Source organism: Rhinopithecus bieti, unplaced genomic scaffold, assembly GCF_001698545.2.
Source record: "Rhinopithecus bieti isolate Rb0 unplaced genomic scaffold, ASM169854v2 scaffold_9581, whole genome shotgun sequence".
NCBI lineage: Eukaryota > Metazoa > Chordata > Mammalia > Primates > Cercopithecidae > Rhinopithecus > Rhinopithecus bieti.
In genome coordinates this window covers 230560-252848 of record NW_016806413.1, presented here as the reverse complement: position 1 = coordinate 252848, position 22289 = coordinate 230560, and the positions used below count along the sequence as shown (strand labels likewise).

The 22289-nt window shown below is 47.5% G+C and overlaps 1 protein-coding gene across 1 annotated transcript in view; it reads left to right on the top strand.

The window, feature by feature from the left end:
* Window positions 1–17532, top strand: part of SLBP (stem-loop histone mRNA binding protein) — a 20738-nt gene extending 3206 nt beyond the window's left edge. Inside the window, exons 3-8 of the mRNA XM_017876223.1 lie at window positions 4827–4931; window positions 9046–9105; window positions 9414–9551; window positions 13520–13669; window positions 15438–15504; window positions 16634–17532. Coding sequence (XP_017731712.1) covers window positions 4827–4931; window positions 9046–9105; window positions 9414–9551; window positions 13520–13669; window positions 15438–15504; window positions 16634–16750 — 637 coding nt within the window. The 3' untranslated portion in view covers window positions 16751–17532. The remainder of the gene's footprint in view (window positions 1–4826; window positions 4932–9045; window positions 9106–9413; window positions 9552–13519; window positions 13670–15437; window positions 15505–16633) is intronic.
* The last annotated feature ends 4757 nt before the right edge of the window (window positions 17533–22289 follow it).

The following is a 22289-nucleotide window of genomic DNA, read 5'->3' as shown; positions in this document are numbered from 1 at the left end:
AAAAAAAAAAAAAAAAAAAAAAAAAAGAAATCCAATTAAAGTTTCTCGAGTTGTGTGACTGTAAGGGAAGAAATGATAATTACGTAAGTATTATTCGTTAGTTACTGCAATTGTATTTTCCAAGTACAGCATTTGGTTTACAGCTAAAATAGGTTGCTTATTTGTTGTAATTAAAGTTAGTTATCTAGCTTATTTTTTTGTGATGGAGTCTCACTGTCATCCAGGCTGGAGTGCAGTGGCATGATCTCACCTCACTGCAACCTCTGCCTTCCAAGTTCAAGCAGTTCTGCTTTAGCCTCTGAGTGGCTGGGACTACAGGCATGCGCCACTACACCCAGCTATTTTTTTTTTTTTTTCTTTTTGAGATAGAGTCTTGCTCTGTTGCCCAGGCTGGAGTGCAATGGCATGATTTCACCTCACTGCTACCTCTGCCTTCCAAGTTCAAGCAGTTCTGCTTTAGCCTCCGAATAGCTGGGACTACAGGCGTGCGCCACTACACCTGGCTATTTTTTTTTTTCTTTTTGAGATAGAGTCTTGCTCTGTTGCCCAGGCTGGAGTGCAATGGCATGATCTCAGTTCACTGCTACCTCTGCCTCCCGGGTTCAAGCAATTCTCCTGCCTCAGCCTCCTGAGTAGCTGAGATTACAGGTGCACACCACCACGCCTGGCTAATTTTTGTATTTTTAGCAGAAACGAAGTTTCACCATGTTTGTCAGGCTAGTCTTGAACTCCTGACATAGCGATCCACCCACCTCAGCCTCCCAAAGTGCTGGGATTACAGGCATGAGCCACCATGCCCAGCCTAATTTTTGTATTTTTAGTAGAGGCAGGTTTTTTTGTGTGTGTGTGTGAGATGGAGTCTCGCTCTGTCACCCAGGCTGGTGACAGAGCTTGCTCACTGCAAGCTCCACCTCCCAGGTTCATGCTGTTCTCCTGCCTCAGCCTCCCGAGTATCTGGGACTACAGGCGCCCGCCACTGCGCCTGGCTAATTTTTTGTATTTTTAGTAGAGACGGGGTTTCACCGTGGTCTGGATCTCCTGACCTTGTGATCCTCCCACCTCGGCCTCCCAAAGTGCTGGGATCATAGGCGTGAACCACCGCGCCCAGCCCGAGTAGAGGCGGGGTTTCATCATGTTGGCCAGGCTGGTCTCAAACTCCTGACCTTGTGATCCGCCTGCCTCGGCCTCCTAAAGTGCTGGGATCACAGGCATGAGCCTATGCACCCGACCCAGTGTCTAGTTTTAATATCAATAATGACCAACAGAAAAACGGGGTAGAAAAAAAAATGAGTTTATGTTTGATGTATAAATAAGATACATCAATTTGAACTGCCAGAATTTGGGGCATCAAGCCTTAAGCTTTCAAATTTCCTGATTTTTTTTTTTTTAATTGTAATTATTATTTTTTTGAGGCGGCGTTGTCGCTCTGTTGCCCAGGCTGGAGTGCAACCTCCACCTCCCAGGTTCAAGTGATTCTCTTGCCTCAGCCTCCCGAGTAGCTGGGATTACAGGCACCTGCCACCACACCCAGCTGATTTTTGTATTTTTTTTTAGTAGAGATGGGGTTTCACCATGTTGGCCAGTCTGGTCTTGAACTCCTGACCTCAGGTGATCCGCCTGCCTCAGCCTCCCAACGTGCTGGGATTATAGGCGTGAGCCACCATGCCCGGACTATTATTTATTTATTCATTTATTTTTTGAGACAGGGTCTCTCTGTCCCCCAGGCTGGAGTGCAGTACGCGATTTCGGCTCACTGCAACTCCGCCTGGTAGATCACTGCAACTTCCACCTCCTGGGCCCAAGGGATTCTCCTGCCTCAGCTTCCCATGTAGCTGGGATTACAGACGTGCGCTACCACGCCCAGCTAAGTTTTTGTATTTTAGTAGAGATGAGGTTTCACCATGTTCCCTGGCTAGTGTGGAACACCTGAGCCCGGGCAGCTGGCCTTGGCCTCCCAAGGTGCTAGGATTACAGGAGTGAGCCATTGCCTGGCCATAAATTTCCCGATATTGACTGAAGACTACCTTGAGCTTGAGATGGAACTGAGCTCCTGGATTTGGTTTAACTCAAGCGTAGGGAGTACTTTGCCAGTAGATGGAGTCCTGATACAGCAGGAACTCTGACTTATACTTACAGTCCTCCGTTCACATTGTAATCATAGTGTATGTAACATTCTGAATTATTAATCACATGCACCTGAAAGGTAAATGGCTATGTTAGCTATTCTGTATTTTTATTTATTTTTTGAGACGGAATCTCTGTTGCTGAGGCTGGAGTGCAGTGGTGCAATTTCGGCTCACTGCAGCCTCCGCCTCTGGGGTTCAAGCAGTTCTCCTGCCTCAGCCTCCCTAGTAGGTGGGACTACTGGTGTGCACCACTGCACCTGGCTAATTTTTGTATTTTTATTTTATTTTTGTATTTTATTTTAACATGGTGGGGTTTCGCCGTGTTAGCCAGGCTGGTCTCGAACTCCTTATCTCGGGTCATCCACATGCCTCAGCCTCCCCAAAGTGCTGGGATTACAAGTATGAGCCACCGCCCTCTGCCACCATATATATTTTTTTGAGATAGAGTCTTGCCCTGTTGCCCAGACTGGAGTGCAGTGCCAGGATCAAGGCTTATCCAGCCTTGACCTCCTGGGCTAGAGTGATCCTCCTGCCTGAGCCCCCTACGTAGCTGGGACTACAGGCACGCCCCACTGTTCTCGGCTATTTATTTATTTTGGAGATGAAATTTCAACCTTTTTATTAAAATCAACTTCTCACAATGTGTAAATACTGCATATTAGCACACATGAAAAAGACAACTTCTAAGGTACCCAGAAATGTGTTCATACACATTACAGGAGCATTCACAGAGTGGACAGTTTGCTCTAGACAGTCAGCATTGGATAAATCAGAAGATGATCATCCCTCAGTACTGTACCCAGTCTCAGTAAATATTTACAACATGGTGAGAAGGTGTCAGCTGTACCTGCTTTCTCATTCTATGAAGTACTCAGACTTACAGATAATTCAGAACTAAAGACTCTCCCATGATACTCTGGCAAAATAAAACAAGTAGTCTAAAGTCTTGGTGATTTTGGTGTGTGCTACATCCATGATCAAATCCAAACACTCCTGGGGTGGGCTGGATACGTTTTTGGTAGCCTGCTTCATTATCAGAAGTTTGGTAATAAGCCTTACCAATAGAATACCATTTCTTCAGCATCAGTCATTTCTCAGCTGGTTAATGGATCAATGATCTCATCATGAATGAGAATGGAGAGAGAACTGAAGACAATTCTTCTCACACTTAACAGGAATTAGGATGGGTCATTGCAGTCCAGGTGTGGTGGCTCACGGCTGTAATCCCAGCACTTTGGGAGGCCGAGGCGGGTGGATCACCTGAGGTTGGGAGTTCGAGACCAGCCTGGCCAACATGGAGAAACCCAGCCTCTACTAAAAATAAAAAATTAGCTGGGCATGGTGGCTCATGCTTGTAATTTCAGCTACTCGGGAGGCTGAGGCAGAAGAATCGCTTGAACTTGGGAGGCGGAGGTTGCAGTGAGCCGAGATCGTGCCATTGCACTGCAGTTTGGGCAACATGAGCAGAATGGGTCAATGCAGAACAGAAAGAGGCAGACATTTGGCAAGTGCAGGATCCTACTGTTTAGTATAGATGTGTCTGAAAAATTCTCCTGGAGGTTCATATTCAGATGAAGGAGTCTACACTGGCCAGATAACCTGGAGGAATGCCAGACCTGCACTTTTATGACACAGATACAGGCTTGGGACTCCACAGCGGAAACACCCACCTGAGAGAGTCTCAGTTAGAGACTTACCCTGCAGATCCTTCTCAGTTTGACAACAAATCCCTCTGTATGGCCAGCCACGGGGAGCATGAGGTTGGTGGAAGTGAGTAGTTGCTCTGTACCATCAAGCATGCACATATCTGTCTAGATGTACCCACAATCTATGAAACTTGGGCTTTGTTAGAATAATGGAATTCTTTGGTCCTCGGTTTTATGAAAGGCAGTATTGTCACAATCCTGTCAACATTGACATTGGCAATGACTGCAAGCTGGGGACTAATGGCATAGGGACAAATTAAATACTAAATGGGAAACTCTACACTCTCTGAACTTCTCAGAGTCAGCTTCATGAGCTCCAGCATCAGGCTGGGTGTTGGATCAGTGAGATAAGGCTAACCCGTAGAAATGCCAGAACTGAAGCTGAAAATTAGATACGGGTTTTTCTGACTGCCACACACACTGCAAAGATTTGAAGCAAATCTCTGTCTTAATGTCTGATATGGTGACTTTATAAACACATACCAGAGATGAACCAAATAACTTGATTTTCGCCATAGGATAGCTCTGGACTACTGAAGTGTGGACACCCAGAAGGAATCATAATTTAGTTTGAAGTCTTAAATTCTAGTTGGTCTTATTAGACCTCCCAAACACAGTGGGCACGCTGCCAAGGAGCTTCGTGACTTCTGCTCTAGTAAGACAGCCCTGGATAGATTCAACTGATAGGTTCTGTTCTACATCTAGTTTGCTTTTGTCCTGCTAAACTCCAGTTTAATATGGCTTGGTACAGATAGTTCACTGATATAATGCTTTTATTTTTTTGGGTGGGGGGGTAGAGATGAGGTCTCACTATCTTGCCCATGCTGGTCTTGAACTCCTGGGTTCAGGTGATCCTCCTATCTCGGTTTCCCAAGTGCTGGTATTACAGGTGTGAGCCACTGTGCCCCACCAGCCTTTGAATATTTCTTGACATACAGTTTGAAAGGAAACAAAGTACGTATCATGGTTCAGTAGCATTTTCGTTTTATTGCAGCTTTACCACTCCTGAAGGCCCTAAACCCCGTTCCAGATGCTCTGACTGGGCAAGTGCAGTTGAAGAAGATGAAATGAGGACCAGAGTTAACAAAGAAATGGCAAGGTACACATCTTGGACTACTTTGAAGTGTTAATCTGTGGCGTTTTCAGTAACACATTAAATTTGATATATGTCTTAGAACGGTGGTTCTCAAAGGTCTGGGCTCCAGACCAAAGGCATCAACATTTACTGGGAACTTGTTAGAAATACAGATTCTCAGGCCGGGCGCGGTGGCTCAAGCCTGTAATCCCAGCACTTTGGGAGGCCGAGACGGGCGGATCACGAGGTCAGGAGATCGAGACCATCCTGGCTAACACTGTGAAACCCCGTCTCTACTAAAAAAACACAAAAAACTAGCCGGGCGAGGTGGCGGGCGCCTGTAGTCCCAGCTACTCGGGAGGCTGAGGCAGGAGAATGGTGTAAACCCGGGAGGCAGAGCTTGCAGTGAGCTGAGATCTGGCCACTGCACTTCCAGCCTGGGCGACAGAGCGAGACTCCGTCCCAAAAAAAAAAAAAAAAAAAAAAAAAAAAAAAGATTCTCAGACCCTTCCCTGGGCCTGCGAATGGGGTGGGGCCTGGCCATCCTGTGAAAAGCCCTCCAGGTGAGTCCACTCTTTCAAGCTTGGAGACCACTGTGTTCTTGGTGGTAATCCTTCTGAGAGTGGAAGTAGGTGCACAGTGGTAGTACTGCTGGATTGCAAGCTGGAGGACTATCAGAAACTTTCCTTTTTTTTTTTGGAGATAGAGTCTTGCTCTGTCGCGCAGGCTGAAGTACAGTGGCAAGATCTTGGCTCACTGCAAGCTCTGCCTCCCGGGTTCAAGAGATTCTCCTGCCTCAGCCTCCTGAGTAGCTGGGATTACAGGCACACACCACCATGCCTGGCTCATTTTTGTATTTTTTGTAGAGATGGGGTTTCACCATCTTGGTCAGGCTGGTCTTGAATTCCTGATCCACCCACGTCAGCCTCCCAAAGTGCTGGGATTACAGGCATGAGCCACTGTGCCCGGCCTAACTATCAGGAACTTACTACAGTCATTTGTTACCATCGACCTTCTGTGTGCGGTGCTCACAGAAGGAGTGTTCTCTCCAGATGAAGGAATACATTGACACCGGCTCAGGCAACAAACACAGCTCAGAAATGCCAACATACAAGGAAAGGTCTCAAACTTGGATTCTGTGAACCTCTTGCAGTTGTACACAAGATTGTGTGTGCATCCAGGTTACTGCAAACTAAGCTACTTCCTCTTCGTTGACTCATTACCTAATGCATCCTTAACCACTGTTTAATCTCCCTTGATTATCAGTGTGTTGGTCCTTTCTCTTTTGATGAGTTGCCTAACTCAAACCCAGTTGCATGGACTGGGTTTATTCAAACCCAGTTAAAATGTGGCTTATAATTAGTTGAAATATTTTACAAGAGAATTTTAGCCAACAGGTGGCTGATAAACAGGGTCTCGAGAAAAATGTGTCTTGCGTGTCAGCCACGGAATCATACCTAGGCTACTTGTTCTCATTTGGCAGCCAGTGATGGCATTTATAGCTGCCTCCTTTGAAAAGGGGTAGGAATATGTGGGAATTGGTTATTGAACATTTGGGGGAGTTATTTGTAATTTCTTCTGGTATCAAAATGTTTGGGTGGATAGTATGCCTTGGTAAAAGAAATGAAGTAGGAGTTCACAGATGTGAGTACCAATGTTTTTAGTGAATTACTGTATTTATATAGGTCTTCACTTTCTCAACTATAAAATTAGAATGTTAGCCGGGCGCAGTGGCTCACGCCTGTAATCCCAGCACTTTGGGAGGCCGAGGCGGGCAGATCACGAGGTCAGGAGATGAAGACCATCCTGGCTAATACGGTGAAACCCCGTCTCTACTAAAAATACAAAAAATTAGCTGGGCATTGTGGCGGGCACCTGTAGTCCCAGCTATTCGGGAGGGTGAGGCAGGAGAATGACGTGAACCCGGGCGGCGGAGCTTGCAGTGAGCCGATATCGTGCCACTGTGCTCCAGCCTGGGCAACACAGCGAGACTCTGTCTCAAAAAAAAAAAAAAAGAATGTTGATTTAACCTGTATAGTTTGTGTTGCATTCACAAGTCTTAGAACAGTTCTTGCATACCTGTAGCCTAGTTGCTCCCTCAAGTCATCCCTTGCCAGGGATTATCTGCAGCTCATATTCAGGCATAGTCTACCTGTCTAGATTGTCCTGTGAGTGGATCCCTATTTATTCTTCAGATATCTCATGAGTCTGTGCCTAAAAATTGTCTTGTTTTAGAAAACAGCACTGTTTGGACTACTCTGTTGATTATACCCTTTGTGATGGAAAGCTATGGCTTTTATTTATTATTATTATTTTTTGAGATGGAGTCTTGCTCTGTTGCCCAGGCTGGAGTGCAATGGTGCAATCTCGGCTCACTGCAACCTCTGCCTCCCAGGTTCAAGCTATTTACTGCCGCAGCCTCCTGAGTAGCTGGGATTATAGCCATGTGCCACCACATCCGGCTAATTTTTGTATTTTTAGTAGAGGCTGGGATTCACCATGTTGGCCAGGCTGGTCTCAAACTCCTGATCTCAGGTGATTTGCCCACCTTGGCCTCCCAAAGTGTTGGGATTATAGGCGTGATCCACCGTGCCCAGCCAAAGCTGCGGCTTTTAGTGCGACCTGTGTGATTTAAAACCTCCTGGCCCTTTAGTGAACCATTACCGGCAGGCCAGCTTACTTCCCAACAGTAAGAGGGGTATGAAATGTCAGCTTACTATGCTTTAAGGAGACTAACAGACTACAAACTAGCAGTATAAGAGTATGAAAATGGATTTGTGGCATGGCACGGTGGCTCACGCCTGTAATCCCAGTACTTTTGGAGGCCGAGGCTGGTGGATCACCTGAGATCAGGAGTTCGAGACCAGCCTGACTAACATGGAAAAACCCCATCTCTATTAAAAATACAAAATTAGCTGGGTGTGGTGACTCATGCCTGTAATCCCAGCTACTTGGGAGGCTGAGGCAGGAGAATCACTTGGACCCGGGAGGCGGAGGTTGCAGTGAGCCAAGATCTCACCATTGCATTCCAGCCTGGGCAACAAAAGGGAACTCCGTCTCAAAAAAAAAGAAAAGAAAAGAAAATGGATTTTCATCATACCTGAAACCAGTCTTTCTCATCTGTGGCACTGGAGAGAATGAGGCCCTGTAGCACATGATTTGCAGGACTAATCTCTGAATCATACAAAGATGGTGTTATATAGCTAGTGCTACTCTAGATAGGAGATAGCACAGGAGATTACTTCATTACCTTCTGGTGTCCAAGCTGCACTGAACACCTCAGCAAACTTGGGTGGATTTTGGATTTTAAGAGGAGGCACAGTGATACATGACATAATTTAGATGCCTGCATGACAGGCCAGGCGTGGTGGCTCACTCCTGGTCTCAGTACTTTTGAAACCGGGAGGATCGCTTGAGCTCAGGAGTGCAAGAGCAGCCTGGGCAACATAGACCTCCATCTCTCCAAAAAAAAAATTTTTTTGGAGATGGGTATGGCGGCACTTGCCTGGAGTCCTAGCTGCTTGGGAGGCTGAGGTGGAATGATTGCTTCAGCCCAGCAGTATGAGGCTGTGGTGAGCTGCCATGATCGTGCTGCTGTACTGTAGCCTGGGTGACAGAGTGAGACTCCATCTCAAAAAAAAGATACCCACAGGAACTTGGAGCTCAAGGTAGTTCATGGTTTCAGCGTTAGATTGCGCTAGACTCCTTTTGGAGATGTCATACTTCTTTTTTTTTGCAAAGCTGTGTTCTGGTAATGACTGCAATAGAAAGCAGATGCCTCGGGAAGTTCATGAGGAACAAGACAAAAGGGGGCGCGTTTGGTTTCCAAGATTGGAGAAGGTATGCAGTGCCCAGTAGGCACGCGGGTCCCATTAGTAAGTGTGGTGTTTTTAAAATAAAATACATTTCAATTTATGTTTTCTTTTCTTTTTTTAAGGCTGTTAAGTTTTGGGGATGTACATTTTGTTGTGTGGATCTCACTACTTAAACTGAACCTGACGAGGATTTCTTTTGGCCCAGGGAGCTTCTGGATTGCATAGGATGGTGTACCTGAGGGTATCAGGGTGGAGCTTCCTCAGACCTGGCTGCTTTATTTTTATACCTTTTTTAAAAACAGCAATATTTATTTTGCCCTCAGATATAAAAGGAAACTTCTTATCAATGACTTTGGAAGAGAGAGAAAATCATCATCAGGAAGGTAAAGGCTGTGTAAACGATTCTTTTCTAATTTGATAGACCTGTAATTTGTTTAAAAAAAAAAAAATTGTGACTGTCAGAAATGCTGATTGTCACAGTAGCATTTTATTAATACTTTCTTCACTGATTTGAAATACTGTATCTGTTGTGTACTAAATTCCCATGCATGCAGTCTCTGGACTGTTGAGGATTAATATGGTTGGGAATCTCGAGTGAATCCTCCATTATTGTGTTTTGACATTTTCTTAGCTTACCTTACATGGTAATCTTAATTGCAGGGCTTATTCTGTTAATCTGTTGTTTTTTCAGTTCTGATTCAAAGGAGTCTGTGTCTACTGTGCCGGCTGACTTTGAGACAGATGAAAGTGTCCTAATGAGGAGACAGAAACAGATCAACTATGGGAAGAACACAATTGCCTATGATCGTTACATTAAAGAAGTCCCAAGGTAGTCTTCTCTCAGTGGCATGTCTTGAACAAGCCATGTAGCATTGCATTTCTAAAGAGTTGCTTAGATGGCAGTACCAAGTGATGCTGGGGATAGTTCACACCTACTAAGAACTATTTAATAGACTTACTGGGACTTAGGACGTTAATAAAGAATGGATTGGCAACTAAAAAGCTAAAGACATGAAGATTTTAAAAATCATTTTCAGAATTTTGAATGTTAGATAACATTTTATTTCCTAGGAGTCAGCAGTTATATAGATGTAAACTTATTAAAATACATGATGGGATAAAAATGAAGCTCAAGTTAAATACTGTAAAATTCTGCCGGGTGCGGTGGCTCAAGCCTGTAATCCCAGCACTTTGGGAGGCCGAGGCGGGCGGATCACGAGGTCAGGAGATCGAGACCATCCTGCCTAATACGGTGAAACCCCGTCTCTACTAAAAAATACAAAAAAAACTAGCCGGGCGAGGTGGCTGGCGCCTGTAGTCCCAGCTACTCGGGAGGCTGAGGCGGGAGAATGGCGTAAACCTGGGAGGCGGAGCTGGCAGTGAGCCGAGATCTGGCCACCACACTCCAGCCTGGGCGACAGAGCGAGACTCCGTCTCAAAAAAAAAAAATAGTGTAAAATTCTAATTGGAGAAAAAAAATTGGCATTGCCCTATTTCCTTTTCTCTTTTTTTCTTTTTTTTTTTTGAGCCGGAGCTGCTCTGTTGCCCGGCTGGAGTGCAGTGGCGGATCTCAGCTCACTGGCTCCGCCTCCCGGTTTCGCCATTCTCCAGCCTCAGCCTCCGAGTCGCTGGACTACAGGCGCCACCACCATGCCCGGTAGTTTTTTGTGTTTTTAGTAGAGACGGGGTTTCACCGTGTTAGCCGGTGGTCTCGATCTCCTGACCTCGTGATCCGCCGTCTCGGCCTCACAAAGTGTGGTATTACAGGCTGAGCCGCGCCGGCCTGCCCTATTTCCTTTAAGCCGCATGTTCTTGCTATCTTGCTCCATAAACACAGACACGAAAGGAATATAAGAAAGCTTTAGTGTTTACTGTACTTTTGGGCAGGATTGGGGGTTGAATTTAGTTTTCTGGGCCAGGTGCAATGGTTCATCTTGTAATTCCAGCACTTTGGGAGGCCAAGAGGACGCAACTTGAGGCAGGAAGACTAGCCTGGGCATACAGAGGAGGACCTCTTCTACAAAATTTTAAAATCGCCAGAGTTGGGCCGGGCGGGTGGTCAAGCCTGTCATCCAGCACTTTGGGAGGCGAGCGGGCGGATCACAGAGGTAGGAGATCGAGACTGTGTGGCTAACACGTGAAACCTTGGTCTCGTACTAAAAACTACAACAATTCGCTGGGAGGTGGGGTGGGGGGCGCCTGTAGTCCCAGCTACTCGGGAGGGCTGAGGCGGGAATCGCTTGACCTGGGAGGAGCAGGTTTCAGTGGCAAGATTGTGCCACTGCACTTCCAGCCTGGGTACAGCAAGACTCCTCTCAAAATTTTTTTTTTTTTTTTTTTTTTTTTTTTTTTTACTATTTTTGGGACATAGATGGCAAAGGAATAGTAAGATTAAATGTGATGGTGCTTTTTTGTTTCCTCCTGAGTCTTGCTCTGTTACCCAGGCTGAAGTGCAGTGGCGTGATCATGTCTCACTGTGTATTTATTTTATTTTTTTGAGATGGAGTCTTGCTCTGTCGCCCAGGCTGGAGTACAGTGGCACAGTTTCAGCTCACTGCAACCTCCGCCTCCCGGGTTCAAGTGATTCTCTTGCCTCAGCCTCCTGAGTAGCTTGGACCACAGGCGCACGCCACCACACCCGTCTAATTTTTATATTTTCAGTAGAGATGGGGTTTCACCATATTGGCCAGGCTGGTCTTGCACTGCTGACCTCATGATCTGTCTGTCTCCGCCTCCCACAGTGCTGGTATTACAGACGTGAGCCACTGCACCTGGCCATCATGGCTCACCATAGTCTTGAACTACTGGCCTCAAGCAGTCCTCCCACCTCAACCTCCTGAGTAGCTGGGACTAGCAGTGCATGCCACCATACCTGGCTAAATTTTTAAATTTTTGTAGAGATGGGAGTCTCCCTGTGTCACCCAGGCTGGTCTTGAACTCCTGGCCTCAAGTAGTCCTCCCAAAGTACTGGGATTACAAGCTTACAAGCGTGAGCCACTGTGCCAGGTGGATAGTGCTTTTTTTGAGACGAAATTTTGTTGTAGTTGTCCAGGCTGGAGTGCAATGGTGCAATCTTGGCTCACCGCAACCTCTGCCTCCCGGATTCAAGTGATTCTCCTGCCTTAGCCTCCAGAGTAGCTAGGATTACAGGCATGCGCCACTATGCCTGGCTAATTTTTTTGTATTTTTAGTACAGATGGGGTTTCTCCATGTTGGTCAAGCTGGTCTCAAACTCCCGACCTCAGGTGATCCACCTGCTTCGGCCTCCCAAAGTGCTGGGATTACAGGCGTGAGCCACCGTCCCCGGCCCAGATAGTGGTGTTTTTTTTTGTTTTGTTTTGTTTTTTACATATTTGTTTTGTAGAATCTCAGTTGATTTTTTATTTATTTAATTTTGAGACGGAGTCTCGCTCTCGCCAGGCTGGAGTGCAGTGGCGTGATCTCAGCTCACTGCAACCTCCGCCTCCTGGGTTCAAGAGATTCTCCTGCCTCAGCCTCCTGAGTAGCTGGGATTACAGGTGTCCACCACCATGCCTGGCTAATTTTTTGTATTTTTAGTAGAGACGGGATTTCACCATGTTGGCCAGGCTGGTCTTGAACTTCTGATCTCAGGTGATCTGTCTGCCTCAGCCTCCCAAAGTGCTGGGATGACAGCGTGGACCACTGTGCCCGACTTTTTTTTTTTTTTTTTTTAAGGTGGAGTCTTGCTCTGTTGACCAGGCTGGAGTCGCAGTGGCATGATCTAGGCTCACTGCAACCATTGCCTCCCAGGTTCAAGCGATTCTTCTGCCTCAGCCTCTGCAGTAGCTAGGACTCCAGGCATGAGCCACTATGCCTGGCTAATTTTTGTTATTTTTAGTAGAGATGGGGTTTCATCATGTTGGCCAGCCTGATCTCAGACTCCTGAGTTTAAGTGATTTGCTGTGTCCAGCAGGGTTTTTTATTTTTGAGACGAAGTCTCACTCTGTTGCCCAGGCTGGAGCAACACGAACTCGGCTCACTGCAGACTCCACCTCACTGATTCAGGCGATCCTCCTACCTCAGCCCCCCAGTAGCTAGGATTATAGGCACAGGCCACCACGAGCGGCTGATTTTTGTATTAGTAGAGACGGGATTTTGCCATGTTGGCCAAGCTGGTCTCGAACTGCTGACCTCAGGTGATCCACCCGCCTTGGCCTCCCAAAGTGCTGGGATTACAGGTGTGAGCCACTGCGCCCAGCCCCTAGCTGTTTGTTTTTTGTTTTTGTTTTTTCTTTTTTTTTTCAAGACGGGGTCTCGCGCTGTCACCCAGGCTGGAGTGCAGTAGCACAATCTCGGCTCACTGCTACCTCCATCTCCCAGGTTCTAAGCAATTCTCCTGCCTCAGCCTCCCAAGTAGCTGGGACCACAGGCGCGCACCACCAGGGCCAGCTAATTTTTGTATTTTTAGTAGAGACGGGGTTTCACAATGTTGGCCTGGATGGTCTCGATCTCTTGACCTCGTGATCCGCCCGCCTCAGCTTCCCAAAGTGCTGGGATTACAGGTGTGAGCCACTGGCGCCTGGCCTTTTTTATTTTTCTTTCTTTTTTTAAATAGAGATGAGGTCTCACTGTGTTGCCCAGGCCTTTTTTGAATTCCTGAGCTTAAGTTATCTTGGCACAACCTCTCAAAATGTTAGGATTACAGGCGTAAGCCACCACGCGTGGTAATCTATAATTTTTAAAATAATACTAATCTCATAGTTTGGTTAATCTTCGAGCTAATGTGGAAATGTGAGTGGCATGTAGGCATGTGCTAGAATAATCTTTCTTCTGTAGACACCTTCGACAACCTGGCATTCATCCCAAGACCCCTAATAAATTTAAGAAGTATAGTCGACGTTCGTGGGACCAGCAAATCAAACTTTGGAAGGTGGCTCTGCATTTTTGGGATCCTCCAGCTGAAGAAGGATGTGATTTGCAAGAAATGTATGTCTTTATTGCATTCTTGTTCTGTGATTCTCTGATTGGTCCAGTGACTGCAGCAGCTGTGCATCACTGAGACATGATGTTCTGGTGCCAAGTTCCCCAGCAGCTGTTGGGGAGCAGAGCAGCTGTTGGGGAGCACAGCAACTGCTGCTGCAGCTTGGTGCCAAGTTCTTCTGTACTGGGTGGGAGGCAGCTGGAAGGAAGAGTTTGCTTCCTGGATTGAATTTAGTTTTTCAAGCACAGTCATTCTGGGAATACAGGCTTTGTTTATTGTTTTGCTGTTTTTATTGTTGGAGTTATTTTCCCCTAAAGTACAGCAATCTCTGGAATTTGTTTTTTAAATATAAATACCCTGAAAAGTATTTGTGTCATTTCTGTTCAACCATGAAAATAAAAGTTCTTAATTAAGGAAGGCTTTTTTTCCCTGTTGGTTTTTTTTTTTTTTTTTTTTTTTTTTGAGATGCTCTGTCACCCAGGCTGGAGTGCAGTGGTGTGATCTCGGCTCACTGCAACCTCCACCTCCTGGGTTCAAGTGGTTCTCCTGTCTCAGCCTCCTGAGTAGCTGGGATTATAGGCACTCGCCACCACGCCGGGCTATGTTTTGTATTTTTAGTAGAGACAGGGTTTCACCATGTTGGTCAGGCTGGTCTCAAACTCCTGACCTTGTGATCTGCCCGCCTCAGCCTCCCAAAGTGCTGGGATTACAGGCGTGAGCCACCGCTCCCAGCCCTGTTGGCTTTTAAACTTGTGCCTAGTTGAAATATCTCAGGCCTGAACTTTTGCTGCATCATGGGAATACCTGCTGACCAGGAACGTAGAGAGAATGATCTTGTATCTCCCTCTTTCTACGTGGGGTTTCTTCTGAGCTCCCCTCTGGTCCTGAGCCTCTCCCTTCCTCAGACACATTTTTTTTTTTTTTTTTTTCCTTTTGAGACGGAGTCTCGCTCTGTGACCCAGGCTGGAGTGCAGTGGCTGGATCTCAGCTCACTGCAAGCTCCGCCTCCTGGGTTTTACGCCATTCTCCTGCCTCAGCCTCCCGAGTAGCTGGGACTACAGGCGCCCACCACCTCGCCCGGCTAGTTTTTTGTATTTTTTAGTAGAGACGGGGTTTCACCGTGTTAGCCAGGATGGTCTCGATCTCCTGACCTCGTGATCCGCCCGTCTCGGCCTCCCTAAGTGCTGGGATTACAGGCTTGAGCCACCGCGCCCGGCCCACATTTTTTAAACAAACAATTGTGTTTCTCCTCTGTGCTGGGAAATTTATATTAGAGACTGGCATCTTTGAAATGATTTGTAAGTGACTTTACCAGTTTATCCTGACAGATGTCATTCGGGTTTTTTTCCCCAGTGTGACACTGTTGTCCCATTCTCTGAGTAGAAACTTGGAAAAATTAGTGATGATGCATATAGTATGTTCACAGTGCTTGTTTCTCCCCCTCAAAAATTGGGCTTATGAGTGCTTCTGTTTCCAAGGATGCTTGTGTGGTGAGGCCAGCAGATCTTCTTGCTGTTTCTCATTGCCAGCAGCTTTCTCTGCTGGATTGATCGGGCCAGGGTTAAGTCTGTCAGATAGTCACTGAAAGCTGGCCCCTCAGGGAGCCTAGGGGACACTGTCAGTGTCGCGTCTCCTAGGCTCACACAACATTTGTGGCTGTACCATATGGGTGGGGTTTGTCTGTAGCGAACAGACTTGAAGAATTCAGCTGCGCCCCATCTCCTGGGTTTGTTAAGTTAGTGCCTGATGCACCTATTGGATTTCGTTTAACAGACACCCTGTAGACCTTGAATCTGCAGAAAGCAGCTCCGAGCCCCAGACCAGCTCTCAGGATGACTTTGTAAGTACTTTCTTTGGATGAGTCTTTCAGCTTGGGGGTTGCAGGTGAATTGTTAACACATGCTGCCTTACAAACTGAAGTTTGGGCTGGGCATGGTGGCTCACGGCTGTAATCCCAGCACTTTGGTTGGCCAAGGCGGGCAGATCACCCAAGGTCAGGAATTCAAGACCTGGCCAACATGGTGAAACCCTGTTTCTACAAAATACAGATGTTAGCCAGGTATGATGGTGGGTGCCTGTAGTCTCTGCTACTCAGGAGGCTGAGGCGGGAGAATAGCTTGAACCCAGGAGGTGGATGTTTCAGTGAGCCGAGATCGCACCACTGCACTCCAGCCTGGGCAACAGAGCAAGACTGTCTCAAAAGAAAAAAAAACCGTCTGCTGGGAACGGTGGCTCATGCCTGTGATCCCAGCACTTTGGGAGGCTGAGGCCAGCAGATCACCTGAAGTCAGAAGTTCAAGACCAGCCTGGCCAACAATGGTGAAACCCCGTCTCTACTAAAAATACAAAAACTATCCGGGTGTGGTCATGCAGGCCTGTAATCCCAGCTATTCAGGAGGCTGAGGCAGGAGAATCACTTGAATCTGGGAGGCAGAGGTGGCAATGAGCCGAGATTGCACCACTGCCCTCCAGCCTGAGTGACAGAGTGAGACTCTGTCTCAAGAGAAAACCGTTTTAAAATGTATCAATTTAAATGCTGTCTCCTGTCCTGAGACAGCCACTATTTGTGGTTTTGTCTAGGCTTTTAGAATTCTCTCTGTGCTTATAAACTATGTACATGGCCAGGTGCAGTGACTAGTGACTCCTTCCTATAATCCTGGCACAATGGGAGGCCAACCAAGGCAGGAGGATTGCTAGAGCCCAGGAGTTTGAGACCAGCCTGGCCAACATATACTCCATCTCTACAAAATAAAAATAAAATGTGTGTACATCTAAACTTCAGTGTCTTGTAAATAGTACATGTGGTTTCTCTTTGCAGTGTCATTTTTAAAATCTCAGTTGCACGTGAAGTGTACACCTTGCTGTGCATTACGTCACATGATTTACCACATAAGCTGTGGGGGTGTAGGAAGTGGTCCTTGTTTTCAGGGTGAGATGAATGTCAACTGACCCATGCTTCTGTTTTCCAGGATGTGTACTCTGGCACACCCACCAAGGTTAGACATATGGACAGTCAAGTGGAGGACGAGTTTGATTTGGAAGCTTGTTTAACTGAACCCTTGAGAGACTTCTCGGCCATGAGCTAACTGCCACCTGGCGGCCAGGAAGAGAAACAGCTCCTCCCCCACTAGGTGGAAGGCTGGCCAGGCACCAAGCATGTGTGTGCACTTACACCTGGTGGTTTCTCTGTTAGTAGTCCATTATCTCATGATGAATTATTTTTGCCTTACTTTCTTAAGAAACGTTAATTTTATGTATAGTGAGTGTATTTTGCATGTTTTAAATTGTAAATGGCGCTAAATCCAAGAAAGTATACTTGAAGCAATCTTCCAGCAAGCTTAATTGCGTAATCCCTGTTGTCCTCCAGGTCTACTTAACTGGTTTTCCACAGGCACTTCCACTTGCTGCTTGTCAGATGGACAGTTTTGGATTTCACCATGTAATCCATGGGACCAATTAGAGTCAGCTCCTTTTATAGGCATCAAAGTATTCTCAGACACCTTTAATATCTTTATGGAGACTTAATTTTTGGCCTTTTATCAGTATGTCATAACAGCACTCTGAAGTCAGACATTGTTAAATTGAGCTATTAAACTAATGGGTTTTATGTAAGTTATATGGTCTTAATTTGGTACTTGTAAATAGCACTAGTTAGATTCTTTAGAATACTCCAAGAGTTAGGGCAGCAGAGCAGAGCGATTTAGAAAGAACATTTTAAAACAATCAGTTAATTTACCATGTAAAATTGCTGTAAATGATAATGTGTACAGATTTTCTGTTCAAATATTCAATTGTAAACTTCTTAAGACTGTTATGTTTCTATTGCTTTTGTATGGGATATTGCAAAAATAAAAAGAAAAGAACCTTCTTTAAGTGACTGAGGGTGTTGCCAGGTGGGCCAGCTGCCGTGAGAGTGAGGGTCAGAGTTGTCTGCCTTTGTTGTGTCTGAAGTGAGTGGCACTGGGTAAAGGGCCTTTATTTTTTTAATGTTAGTTTTTGACAGAGTTTTGCTCTTGTTGCCCAGGCTGGAGTGCAATGGTGGAATCTTGGCCCACTGCAATCTCGGCCTCCTGGGTTCAAGCGATTCTCCTGCCTCAGCCTCCCAAGTAGCCAGGATTACAGGCATGTGCCACCACGCCCAGCTGATTTTGTATTTTTAGTAGAGATAGGATTTCTCTAGGTTGGTCAGGCTGGTCTGGAACTCCCGACCTCAGGTGATCTGCCTGCCTCAGCCTCCCAAAGTGCTGGGATTATAGGTTTGAGCCACCGCGCATGGCCGGGGCCACCTTTCATAGGTGTCACATGTCATACTTGGTCTGATGCTTATCAGCACTGGAAGGGCAGCCTTCCCTGTCTCCTGGGACAGACCCTGCGGCAGGACAAGCATCAGTCTGAGGGCGCCCCACCCCCACTGTCTTCACCCTTGGACCCTGGCTGCTGCCTGCAGACATGACCACTGGCCCACACCACAGCCACATGTCCCGGAAATCCCTCCAAGTGATACTGGGCTGGTCTCAAGCCAAGGGTGGGCTCAGGTCATGTTCTAGGAGCTTGAAGAGGGCAGAAGCCCTTGTTTGCTTAGCTTGTTTATGGAGACCTCAAGCAGTGTCAGGTGGGGGGTGGTAGACACTGGGGTTGTAGCATGTGCCCTGGTGAAGAGACCCAGCTTTTTCAGGGTGGTAGGAGGTGCCTGATAAGGTGGCATTTGGGGAGGGCAGCAAGTAGAGGCCCTGAAGTGGGAGCACTCGGCATTGACTTTGAGAGTCCTAAAATGTGGGAGGACCGGGCATGACTGCAGGCTTCAGCCTTGAGGAGGCAAAGGTGAAGGTCCTCGTTACGTGGTGACAGTTCAGGGGCACTGTGGCCTCCATCATGACTGCGATGAGAGAAACTCCCAGATTTGTCGCTAAAGAGCTGCTTCCCCTAAGCTGCGAGCAGGCCCTTAGCGACGAGCAGCACTCGGTGCTCTTAACGGCTAAAATTCAGTGGCTTCCAAGCAAATATGACATCCAGAAGACAGCCGGAAAGGTGATCTAAGCTCAAGCTGAGGGTGTGGCATGAAATCCTCTGTTACAACCTTAGAAAGTTGAACCTTTCTCTCTTTTTGAGACGGAGTCTTGCTTTGTCTCCCACATGAGTGCAGTGGCGCAGTATCAGTGCACTGCAACCTCCACCTCGGCTCAAGCAGTCCTGCCTCAGCCTCCTGAGTAACTGGGATTACAGGTGTGAGCCACCACACCTGGCTAATTGTAGTTTTAGTAGAGACGGGGTTTTGCCATGTTGGCCAAGCTGGTCTCGAACTGCTGACCTCAGGTGATCCACCCTCCTCGGCCTCCCAAGGTGCTAGGATGACAGGTGTGAGCCACTGTGACCAACTATTAGAACCTTTCTTTCCCGCAATAAGGCTTCTTGCTCCTCTGCAGGAGCCCAAGATGGTGCTATTCTGAAAAGCCCTGCGGTTGTGGCTTCTAATGAAATGAACCCTGGTATCACAGAATTACATGGGCGGAAGCTGCTGCCAGGCTGGACTGAAAGGACCAGGCAATACAAGAGGCCATGGACTCTCTAGTTGTACCAGCGGGAAGTAGGAAGATAAAACTCTCCAGCTGCAAACACAGGCTGCCTTTCGTGAAAAGGAAGTGGGTGGAGCCAGGAGCCTGGAGGACTGAGGCTGGCCTAGTCAGGGGACTGCCAGGTGATGTGTGCCTAGCGGGATTTCAGACTTGCTGTGCGCCAGGGACTCCTGGGAGCATCTGCAGCAGGTGTCCTAGGTCTGTCCCCACTGTTTATTGGGGGTGTGCGTGTGTGTGTGTGTGGTGGGGGCCAGGGACAGTCTTTACATGGAAAAGGGCTCAACACAGGAGCTGTCAGGAGCCTCCTCCACAAGGGAACAGATTCAGATGAGATTCTGGGCTTTGGGTTGATGCTGTGGCGGGGTGAAACTTGGAGGCCTTGGCAGGCGATGAGCGTGTCTTGGTTTTGGAGGATTGTAAATGAGTTGTGGCCAGAGGGTGGAGTGTAGTGATCTGACTGCTTGAGCAGGGGAGAGGCATAGGGTCAGGGGAGGGTGCTGTGAGAAAGGCAGCAGCTGTGCTTAAGTATAGTGGGCAGCCAGGAGTCTTGGGCAAGGGTGTGATTCCCGTTGTAGAAGAATACCCCGGACTACTAGGTTTTGCTTCACATTTGCAATTTTGAAATGCTCTTTTTGTTATTTTGTTTTTTGAGATGGAGTTTTGCTCTTGCCCAGGCTGGAGTGTGATCTCGGCTCACTACACCTCCACCTCCCGGGTTCAAGCGATTCTCTTGCCTCAGCCTCCTGAGTAGCTGGGATTACAGGCACCCGCCACCACGCCTGGCTAGTTTTGTATTTTAGTAGAGACAAAATACAAAACAGGGTTTCACCATGTTGGTCAGGCTGGTCTCAAACTCCAGACCTCAGGTGATCCACCCACCTTGGCCTCCCAAAGTGCTGGGATTACAGGCGTGAGCCACTACGCCCGGCCAAAATTCTTGGAATGCTCTTAAGCACTGAGGAAATAAATTTTCAGACTTTAGTTCTTGCCTCTCTTAACTGCTGTTAACATAATCTAGTATTTTCTTTTTTTTTTTGAGACAGAGTCTCACTCTGTCGCCTAGGCTGGAGTGCATTGTGCAATCTCGGCTCACTGCAACCTCCGCCTCCTGGGTTCAAGTGATTCTCCTGCCTCTGCCTCCTGAGTAGCTGGGACTACAGGTGCCCGCCACCACGCCCGGCTAATTTTTGTATTTTTAGTAGAGATGGGGTTTTGCCACATTGGCCAGGCTGGTCTCGAACTCCTGACTTGGTGATCTGCCTGCCTCAGCCTCTCAAAGTGCTGGGATTGTGGGTGTGAGTCACCGTGCCCAGCCAACATTATCTAGTATTTTCTGTATGAGTGTTACAAATAACCAATGGGCTTGGATTGAGTTGTCTTTATTCTTGACTCTTCTACATCGAACCAAGGATCAGAACTAAATTAAGTTTGCCCAGCATGATTAATTCTTCACAATCCCACACTGATTGCTTGCTATCTCATCCCCATCAGTCAGTCATTTTCTTGTCTTTCCACACACAGCTGGGGTCAGCTTATCAGGGCTGTCATCCCACATCCCCTGACTGACTTTCCATGTATTATGAAGCTGTTCTTACTTCCTGCTGGCCTGTCAGGAACCTGTCCTTTGGGTTCTCTTTTTTATCAGTTCTGCCACCAAGTTGCTGACTCCTCCGTCCCTGTGGGAGGAAGATGTCAATGGAGTCTCCCAGGAGTCAGCAGCCTCTGCTGAGCCCAAGGTCCAGCCACTTTTGGCTTTCTGGACCCGTGAGGATGGCTCTTATGATTAACTGGGTTTCAGGATATTTTATTTTATTTAATTAATTATTGTTATTTTTGATACAGAATTTCACTCTTTCGCCCAGGCTGGAGTGCAGTGGCGCAATCTCGGCTCACTGCAAGCAACTTCTGCCTTCTGGTTTCTTTTTTTTTTTCTTTTTTTTTTTTTGAGACGGAGTCTCGCTCTGTGGCCCAGGCTGGAGTGCAGTGGCCGGATCTCAGCTCACTGCAAGCTCCACCTCCTGGGTTTACGCCATTCTCCTGCCTCAGCCTCCCGAGTAGCTGGGACTACAGGCGCCCGCCACGTCGCCCGGCTAGTTTTTTGTATTTTTTAGTAGAGATGGGGTTTCACCGTGTTAGCCAGAATGGTCTCCATCTCCTGACCTCGTGATCCGCCCATCTCGGCCTCCCAAAGTGCTGGGATTACAGGCTTGAGCCACCGCGCCCGGCCCTGCCTTCTGGTTGCAAGTGATTCTCCTGCCGTAACCTCCCAAGTAGTTGGGATTACAGGTGCACGCTACCACGCCCGGGTAATTTTTGTATTTGTTTTTTGGAGAGACAGGGTTTCACTACGTTGGCCAGGCTGGTCTCGAACTCCTGACCTCATGATCCACCTGCCTCGGCTTCCCAAAGTGCTGAGACTACAGGCATGAGCCACCGCGCCCGTCCCTAATTTATTTTTTGAGACAGAGTCTTGCTCTGTCATCCAGGCTCAAGTGCAGTCACTCGATCTCAGCTCACTGCAGCCTCCGCCTCCTGGGTTCAAGCAGTTCTCCTGCCTCAGCCTCCTGAATAGCTGGGATTATAGGGGCCCGCCACCACACCTGGCTAACTTTGTATTTTTCGTAGAGACGGGGTTTCACCATGTTGGCCAGGCTGGTCTCGAACTCCTGACCTCAAGTGATCCACCCGTCTCGGCCTCCCAAAGTGCTGGAGTTACAGGCGTGAGCCACCGCGCCTGGCTGTGTTGCAGGATGGTTTGTTTTCCACAGAGGCAAATTTGAAAGGTCCGCTAGGTGAAGTCACATTTCAGTACCTGGCAAACTGAAGGTGCCTGGCACGCTGGCGTGTTGGCTTCTACTTTGAACCTTGGTTGGTTCGCAGGGAGAAGCATGCCTATTTGATCACCTGTCAGCATATAATTGTACATTTAAGGATCTTGGCTGGGTGCGGTGGCTCACACCTGTAATCCCAACACTCTGGGAAGCTGAGGCAGGTGGATCACTTGAGGCCAGGAGTTCAAGACCAGCCTGGCCAACATGGGGAAACCTCATCT